A 9,713-nucleotide genomic window follows, 5' to 3' on the forward strand; every position below is an offset into this window, starting at 1 on the left:
GCATCAATATGGGCTCACGAAGGGGCCTCCCACCGTCATCCCACCAGGGGAACCTCGGGTCCCTCGCCTGGCGACTGTTTACGTCGTCGCCAAGGGCAACGGCTTCCTTAGCAACCAGCATCCAAGATGGCGCCAGCGAACCTGCGACCGTTTCGAAAATGGCCGAGACGCCCTTTCCGCCCCTAGGAAAAATGGCTGCCACAGCGACCTGAAACGTCACGAGTGTAGCATGCGAACCTACACGAGGCCTTTCCGATAAGTGTGATATTTTCCTTAAAGAAATACCGGGAAATTAGATTTCAACAGTGATCATTACTGTTTATGCGAACAGGGCTGGCGAAGAAGGTTGCCTCATCCAAGATGGAAGCGAAGGGATAGAATCTCCGTTTCCGTTTGCAAAATGGAGTCTAGTTTAGCTTCCGGGACCCACATCCGGGTATTTAATGCCTGAGCCAAAAATGGCTGCTCCCACAGATGTATTGATACTTTCAATAGCCGGACAACATAACCCGCGTTAGTCCCCAAACGCCGTCCAGCGGCGATCGGCCGAGCGTAGCAACAGCTGATGCCACGACGCTTTGCCCCTGTCAGCTGTTTTGTCCCTTCCTGCAAACTTTCTAGAGCTCCGTGCAAAATGGCGTCCCCCAGAGCTCCCAGCCGAACCGTGACCGGATGAGGCGGTGCTTCCGGTTTGACGATCCAAAATGGCGGCTCCCAGCATGGGGTGGCCTGCACAGCGCCGGTGAGCGAGCGCCGCGCAACTCGGTCGCCTGAATGGCAGTTCGCGTGACCCCGAGGCTGGGTATGGACCGCGGGAACGCGCCTGTGTGTGCCTGTGTGTGCGTATACGCAGACACGCGTGCAGGGAGTTTGATCGCGCCATCCTGAGCATAAAGTCGTAGCTCTATTTTCCCGGGCCCAATTCCACTGAATTCAGTGGGGCTCCCTTTTGAGTGGATATGCGGAGACCCACGTTGCAAGGCTGGAATAGCCCTCCCCAGCTGGGTGCCCCCCACCCCACCCCACCCCGGCCCCCGCACGTCTGGAGGGCACCAGCTGGGCAAGGCTGAACTCAAATCCCGTCGAATTCAGCGGGGCTCCTTTCTGAGGGGATGTGCTAGTTCTATCTTTGTTTCGTATGTTTTATCGATTTTATTGTGATTTCTTTGATCGTTGTGAGCTGCCCAGAGTCACTGAGAGTGTACAAGTTAAATAAATTATTATTATTATTATTACTATTATTATTATTATTAATCCATTCGATCGTGTCTGATTCTCGGAGACTGCCTGGACGAGGCCCTGCAGTTTTCTTGGCAGGTTTTTCAGAAGTGGTTTGCCCTTGCCTCCTTCCTAGGGCTGAGAGAGAGTGACTGGCCCAAGGTCACCCACACATCTGGAAGGCGCCCAGTTGAGGAAGGCTGAATTCCAATTCTTCATTCCTTCTGATGGTCTAAATTTTCCTTCTGGATCCCACTGAGGAAATTTATTAATTTATTACTTATTTATTAATTCGATTTGTATGGTCACCCATCCCACGTTTGCGGCTCACATAATTAAACAACAAAACTAGTAAAGAAAGTACAAAAATCAATAAAGATAATAACCCCTTTGAAACCAGATTAAAACCAAATTAAAACCGAGAAACATAATAAACAGTCAAGTGCAAGTCATGCATCAATCAATACAGCCATCTAGCAGGCTCAGAAACATAACCGGATCCCCAGGCAGGCGGACGGAGCTGTGTTTTTGGAGCCTTTCGGAAGGCAAATTGCAAGGCGGTGTTGGTGAAAGTTAGGAATCAAACTCAATTCGTCCATAATACAGGTAGTCCTCACTTAACGACCATAATTGGGACTGGCATTTCAATTGCTAAGCGAAACAGTCTTTAAGCGAATCCAACACAATTTTATGACCTTTTGTGGCAGGCCTTAATCACATGGTAGTTAAGTGAATCATGTGGTTCCCCATTGATTTTGCTTGCCAGAAGCCAGCCAGGAAGGTCGAAAACGGTGATCACGTGACGCTGCGACGGTCATAAATGTGAACCAGTTGCCAAGCACCCAAAGTGATCATGGGGACACTGCAGCGGTCATAAGTGTGAGGACTGGTCATAAGATGAGTTTTTTCCAGCGCCGTCGTAAATCCAAACCATCACTAAAATCGTTGTTAAGCGAGGACTACCTATAGAGGAGATTGCAGGGGTATTCCAGCAATTCCATGTCTGTTTTTTCATCACTCTTAATTGTGACTTTTTTTCCTTCTGGTTTTGTGAACAAAGATATAATTCATTATTAGTATCGTGCTGGGAGATTAACTGATCCTGGACGGGTATCAGTGGTCTAGTAAATAAATTTATAATACTCAGCAGTAGGTTTGGGTTGTTTCTGGTTCTTTGTGTTGAGGAAGCTCAGCCTTTCTTCGGATCTGAAAGGAAGGACAAAACATTACATTAATAATATGATTTGCCTCTTATGTAAACCTAGCCTATGAGAATTACTCTCCTGATTTTAATGTTTCAAGCAACCTTGAATATGGCCTGCTGTCAGAGCCCAAATTGCAGTTTGTATTTGTGTGTTTGTTTGTTTATTTCCTTGCTGGGTTATTTTAAACTTTAGGAAATAAGTCTAATGCAGAAGTGTGCAAACTGCTCTGCCGCCCCCGTGATGGCCGTATTGGGCAGCACCATTTACTGGGGCGGGGGGTTGGCTGATGAAGAAATTGGAAGGCATGCAAGCTGACTTTAGCCTGTTTTGTGAGTGGCTGAAGGGTCAGAATATGGAACAGGAGGCTTCTGGGAAGCAAACCCCAAACGATTTCCCCCTGCTCTTTCTACAGTATAAACATTCCTTGTCGTTGAAATGCCACCCGCTGTTGCAATGCCATCTGTCAAATCGGTACCTTTCAGCCCACATTTTGCCTCTGGCATGTATCTATTCACTAGCCTGGAGACCATCTCAGCTAATGCTTATACTGACCACCAGGAGGCAGCGCACAACTGTTTTCATTCTATTTGAAACTTATCAGGTATAGGTAGCCACAGTACCTATGTACACCTGATGAGATCCAGCTAGAATGAAACCAGCTGGGTATTGCCTCCTGGAAGTCAGTATAAGTAAAAATACCACACAAGATGTACACTGTGTAAAAATCAAGAAATCCCCCCCTCCCAAGTGGGGTGGAAGACATCTAGAACGTGATTAAATGAGTCCATGACATAACATCTACACCCCTCTGTCTGAGAGTTTTTGAAAAGGAAGGCAGACTTTATATACCATTTTAAAGATCATCTCAGCTAGTAGGAGTTGTAACCATGATAATGTGTATTAAACTTTGGCTACTCAAAAGTACCTGTATCTATAGGCAATAATTGTAATTGTTTTATGGTTTGAACAGGATGCTGGGCCAAGAACACCACACTTCTGGTTCAGCCCTGCATTTTCTATTTGGTTTTTCACTGTGTAGGACCCCAGCTTGCAAAACTGGCTCGGAGCTTCCATTACAGTGCCGTGAAGCATGCCGGAAGTGAATGGAGACTGAAGTGAGTTATATAAATGGAGGGGACGTCACTCTGGTGAGGAATATTTTGTGCTTAAATATTTAGGAGATTGAAAACAGGGAGCTGTTGAAGGAATTGTAACTGAGCAGGGATGCCAACATCATTTAGGTTATCAGTAGAGGCAGACTCAAAGTGAGCAAGATACTCTTTTTCCTCTTTTGGTGATATATTTAATTTCTGAGAGCCATACAAATGACTTGTCTTCTTTTTCCAGGAATGGTCTCCCCGCAAATCCGTCAGATCATGGGCTTACAACTGACTTACCGGATTGGTCGTTTGCTGGTAAAAAAAAAAAAAAAAAAAGAGGCAGGGGGTACATTATCTGTTGATATTTATAGACTGCTTTTATGCCAGAGCCCCTCAAACCAACTTGCAAGATAAAAGCAGAATAAAACTAACCCCCTTTTCAAGCAAGGCAAGAAATTCCTTTAAGGAAAAAAATAATCATCAAAGGACAGGCATGTGGAATGCAGTGGCAAGACGATTGACAGGGAGTCCAGCCAATGGAGAATTCCAGCCATGTTAAGGTTGTTGCATTGGTCACCAGCAGGCTTTCAGGCCCAATTTAAAGTGCTGCTCATCACTTTTAAAGCTCTAAGTGGCCTGGCACCAGAATGCATCAGAGGATGTCTTGTCAGAATTGAATCTGCCTTCCCACTCTGGTCGTCATGAGAGAGTATGCTAAAAGTTTCCTCCCCTCCTGAGGTCTGCAGGGTGTGGGCAGGATGATTTCTGGGTAATAGCCCCCGCTCTTCCCCGCACAGAAATACATGCAGCCCCATCTTGCTGCAATAAAGCTTAAAACGGACCTATTTCAATATCTAAGATAATGCTAAGGATTATAATATAGCAACTATCTGTGGAAGAGGTCAGAAGTCATATTTCATAACTTCAGTTTCTTTCCTTTTTTCTTGCACCTTTTTCTTCTTTTTTCCTTTCTTTTCTATCTTCTTCTTTAGATTTGACTTTTACAGCATGTAAGATGCTCAATAAATATAAATGTTGTAAAAACGGACCTATTTCCATGTGCTTTTGGTCCCTGCTGATTATGGACACTTACTTGGGTTCTGTTCGGCTTTTATCAAGGCTTTTTGAGATGGCAGGGGACTGATGGGCGATTGATATTCTTCCAATTTACCTACTTATTATTATGTTTTGGCTTTTCTTTTTGTGGATTGTGAATGCCATCCCGAGTCCCTTAGGTTTAGGTTACTCTAAAATGGAAGGGGAGATGAGGGAGGGAGGGAGGGAGGGAGGAGCATGCAACCAGAAAATTTTAATGGTAAATGAAGAAAGGAGTGCAAGAAAGTCATTCCCAGTGTAGCAGAACAAAATAGAACGTTTTCGGAATATGGGATTCTGATTTCACGTATAACAGGCTAGGTCATAACTTCAGTTCTGCTGTTGTGTCAGGTCACTGTTGAAGGCCTTACTTTCACCTTCCTAATCCCTTCTAAATATTTGCATTCTGGGGCATCACCTCTTCGTCTTCTCCCTCCATCTACTTGCTTACCTTAATTAATCCCCGAACCAAATCTTGGGTTATGCTGCGTACTGCAGCAGTTGTTCGAATCGCCCCTGTGATCTCAGGAAAGGGGGTCGTTATGCTGCAAGAGAACCATTCTGCACTTGAGCCAGCTTTACGTCTCCCATCAAGTGCAGGTGACGGAGCGCTGAGAATGCCAACCCGCGTCTCCAGTAATGCTGTGCCTTTACCCCCTCTACAGATGGCAGGCCCGCCCCCCCCATGTCCGGCCAACTCTGTCGACAGGAAAAAAACAGAGAGATTGTGGTAAGCATGGTTTCTAACCGCATGGGGGTCCCACTGCTTTTCTAGGGCGGTGCAGACCTGCATCTGTTCTTGTCCATGTGTCGTAAGCCATGAAAACAAGCAGATTGAAAGCCGGCGTTCGTTTCTGTCCCGAGTTGACGGATTCAGGCAAGACTAGCAAATTTTTCTAACAGCAGATCCGGCTCTGGATACCATCTCTTTGTGATGTGCTTCTGAGCACGTGAAGCGCCCCCCACTCCTCCCTACGGGATGACCCCTTAGGAAAAAAAAATACAAGGATTAATGAGTTTTTCTGCCTTTAGGTGACAGCTAGAAATATACACCTGCCTGAAGAATCGTTGTCTGCACTCCTAAATATTTGGAATATTGGGTGGGGTGTATATTTAGTTTTGAAGTCGCATGTAGATTTACCCTCGGAAATGAATGCTTGGCTGTATGTTTGCAATTCCCTGTGCTGGGAAGGAGGCGTGAAGGACATCTTCCAGGCCCCCAACCTTCCCTTCTTTCCTTCTGCCCCTTCAGAGGCGTATAACCCAGCTCTCCGCAGAACTAGATCATGGAATGAAGAAGTGGGAAGCGAAGATGAGGAAGCAGGAACAAGATGAGGAAGAGAAACAGTGGAACAGACTTCAACCTAAGGGAGCCTTACTCCAGCAGGTCCCGAAATGATTGCTCTTTTTTTCTGTAATCTCAAGCTTAAAAAAAAGATAAATGTACATTTTGTAAGGAGAGGACTGGGTGGTAGCTTTTTTTCCCCCGTTTTCTCACGGTGACCTCGTCGTTTATAAACCAAGGTTGTGGGGGGGCTGCACTGGCACATTCCTTGCGTGGCTCGTTGCAAAGAAATGCATTAGCTCGGGCCTGCTTAGTTTCAATACAACTGCAGCATCACACGGCTTCAGGAGAGTCTTATTATCCTGCAGAAAGCCTTGTTCTTGTTTATGTTGGGGAAATTAGCCCGTTTATTCCAGGAACCATATTCAGAAGACACCGATACTCAGATTTCTTTATTTCCCTCTGCGGGTTGGGACTTCAATCCCTTTGGATTCTGGGGCTTGATGTTGGAGGGGGTTGCTAGAACCCTAGTTTTCAGAGGCAGAGAAGGACAGAAGAGGGGGCATTTCACAGAAATCGCAGCGCCTCTACTGATCAGCCACGTAAAGGAATCGGGTGTTCCAAAAAAGCTTGGGGGAGCTGTAGGGCCTGTTCAGTTCCCATTACTGAAGATCCTCATCACCACCTGCACATTCAGGACCTGCATACCTCACAGGCAGATGGAACAAGCCCAACTTGATCATACTTTTGTTAGTAGGCAGCATTAAGCAAGCCATCCTGGTTTAGCCAGCCACAATGTATGTGAATAGTATACCCAGAGGCCCAGTTTTAGGCCACAATGCCCCAGAGCCAGGCTGAGGTCTGAAGGCCAATTATAGGAAGCAGTTTCAAAGAAGGCTTTCTTGATGTCGTTTTATTTATTTATTTGATTGATTGATTGATTTCTATAGCCGCCCATCTCAGCAAGTGACTCTGGGCGACTTACAACAATAAAACTATAAAACAGTTAATTACAATTAAAATACAAAATAAATACAAGATAAATATACATGGCTGCCAAGTAAACTGTGTGGATGTTAATATAACCAAGAAACGGGACCATTCACACGCTCGGGGCCCCAGGCCCGGGCACCAAGCCGGGTCTTCATGGCCTTACGAAAGGCCAGCAGGGTCAGGGACATCCTAATTTCTGGAGGGAGGATGTTCCAGAGGGCAGGCGCTACGGAAGAGAAGGCAGGCCTTCTAGTTCCCGCCAACTGACATTCCCTGGCTGATGGGACCTGCAGCATACCCAGCCTGCCAGATTGAATTGGACGGGTAGAAACAACTGGGAGAAGACGGTCCCTTAGGTAACCCAGTCCGAAGCCATGAAGGACTTTAAAGGAGACAACCAGCACCTTGAATTGCACCAGGAAGGACACCGGCAACCAATGCAGCTCACATAGCAGTGGTGTTACGTGTGTCGAGTATCCGACACCATTTACTATCCATGCAGCTGCATTCTGCACCAGCTGAAGCTTCCGAATGCTCTTCAAGGGCAGCCCGGAAGATCCCAAGATGACACCTCAACCTCCTTGCACTCACACGTGAACCAAAGCTGATTGTTGCATCCAAACAGACTGTGTTGTATTTCTCCCCAAGAAGCTTAAATTATCAGCCAACGCCAAAGTTTACAAAAAAAAGTTCACAAGTTCGGCTTATTTGCGCATGATCCCAGATTGGTATGGAATAATAATTAGCATGGAATACTTTGGTCTAGGTCTGCTTGCCTGCTTCATAAGGGGGAGGAAAAAAGCATGAACAGGCTACGCGCAGCAGACCTCCTTCATATTCATTGGGTTTAATTTAATACATCTGGATTTCTGGGTGAAAATAATCCATGAACACAGCCCCTTTTTTTACACGTATACACTTAGCCCAATTTGCAGTCACAAAAAGATTGACAAAAGTCCTTTGGCAGGGGAGATACAAGGCTATATTTGTTAAACGATTCTAGCCTTCAGGCATCCTGCAATGTGACTTTCCAGCACTCCCAAAATGAAAGCAAGAGATGTTTTATTATTATGTTGAACTCATGCCCTGGAATCAGTCCTCACGTTCCAACCTTGGTCCCGGCTGCAAGGGTGAGTTGTGGGCCAGGATATCTGCGATGAAAAGTCAGCAAAATGCCTCCCCCCTCCCCAGCTTCCCTTGTGGCAGGCGGTGCCTCCTCCCTGCGTGGAGAATCGAGGTGTCCATGGAAGTTTAAGAAGTTGGCCTCGTGCGGATGAAAGCGAAGAGGACAGGAGAGGCCGAGAGAGGAGACTTTGCCAGGAAAGATGCGTTCTTCTGGCCCTGCGAGCTGGCCAAGGAGAACAGATTTTGGAAACGGGGAGGGAGGGGGGATCCCATCCTGGCCAAAACCCAGATGTTAGTGGCAGCCAGATTGAAAAGAATTTTGGACTCTCTGCAGAAGACAATCAGAGCTCCGTCCTGCCGTGTGGGTCCCCGCACCCCTCCGGCCCCGTGGGAACCTCTGCTTGCCGGAGGTCAAGTCACAGGACCCTATGAAGGAAAAGCGGGGTGTGGGGAGAACCAAGCATTTTTCCTAATAGTAAAGAATCTCTATTTTTTCCCCTTCAGTGTAGATGACATTTTCTGTTCTAGCTTTCTTTTCTCAAATTACACTTCTCACGAAAAAGAATAGATTCTTATAGATCCTTCTTTTTCGCTCACACCCATACACTTTTCTGCAGGCAGGGTATGGGAGGCACAGTTCAATTTAACTTAATCAAACACTGGGAAGTTGGCATAGAACACACTGTTTCTGCCCGAGTCACCTAAAGGTTTTTGGCTAAGCAAGACTTTCACAAACAGGACCCGGCCAGGATTCCTGGTTCATTCCATCCTCGCTGCAGCTCGGCATGATGGGCTTTGTTGTTCAACCCGTTTGGAAGGCCCTGCGGGCTAGCTCCTCCCCCACCCCCACCCCCACCCCCACCCCATCTTTGCAATACTGTCTCCACCGCTCAACATCTGGAGCCGAGATGGGCGTCGTTTAGCTTTCAAATACAGGAACTTGGATGCCAAATTTGGGTTAGCGGCTCATCTGGAAAGAGATTTCGCTGTTGCTCCACTCTTATTTCCATCCTGCGATTTGGGGGGGGGGGAATGGATGGATGGATGGATGGTCTCCATGACCCCCCAGCCCCATAGCATCTGGGGGGGCGGGATAGGAAACAGAGAGCTGTTAATCTCTTTGCCCTTCTGTGCCCCCCTTCCCAGTCATCCCTGCCTTGCTAATTCCATCTGTGTTTTGAACACATCTTTTTTCCTCCCACCCCACTCCTATAATTGCTTCCAGATGTGGCAACCACAAACACAGGATGAGATCAGCCCTGGAGTTGTCCGCCAAGCGCACGAGACCCACTGGGACGGCCAAGCTGGGGAGGGGCAAAGTCATGCCTCCCGATTGAGCAGGGCCCCCTGCTGAGGTTCAGCCGTCAAGGGCCAGCTCACCTCTTCCAGCAGTCCCCCCCCGCCAAATTTCACCCATTTAGCTCCAGAGCCTGGCTCATCTCAACACAGCCCTTGCGAGCGTCCCTCCGCTGGATTATCCCTGACTCAGTTGAATTGAGGGCAAAATTGCAGTCACATCAGCCGAGACAGGATACAGAGGTTGTGTGTCATGCATCCATCTCTGGAGATTTGACTTTTTAAAAATTTATTTATATATACAGCCTTCTGCGGAGGAGCACCTTTAAAAAAAAAAAAAGTCATTTGATTTAACCCTTTCCTTTATTTTCTTCCGTACTGCCTGGCACTTTTCAC

General features: G+C 46.9%; 1 protein-coding gene across 1 annotated transcript; it reads left to right on the forward strand.

Annotated features, from left to right (window-relative positions):
* The first annotated feature begins 682 nt into the window (after positions 1-682).
* On the forward strand, positions 683-6,073 carry MRPL52 (mitochondrial ribosomal protein L52). Its single transcript, XM_063301542.1, has 5 exons — positions 683-802; positions 3,463-3,538; positions 3,771-3,838; positions 5,284-5,348; positions 5,871-6,073. The coding sequence occupies exons 1-5, from the start codon at positions 775-777 to the stop codon at positions 6,015-6,017; spliced, it is 384 nt and encodes a 127-aa protein (XP_063157612.1). The 5' UTR covers positions 683-774; the 3' UTR covers positions 6,018-6,073.
* The last annotated feature ends 3,640 nt before the right edge of the window (positions 6,074-9,713 follow it).

This window comes from Candoia aspera, chromosome 4 (genome assembly GCF_035149785.1).
Source record: "Candoia aspera isolate rCanAsp1 chromosome 4, rCanAsp1.hap2, whole genome shotgun sequence".
In the NCBI taxonomy this organism is placed as follows: Eukaryota; Metazoa; Chordata; class Lepidosauria; order Squamata; family Boidae; genus Candoia; species Candoia aspera.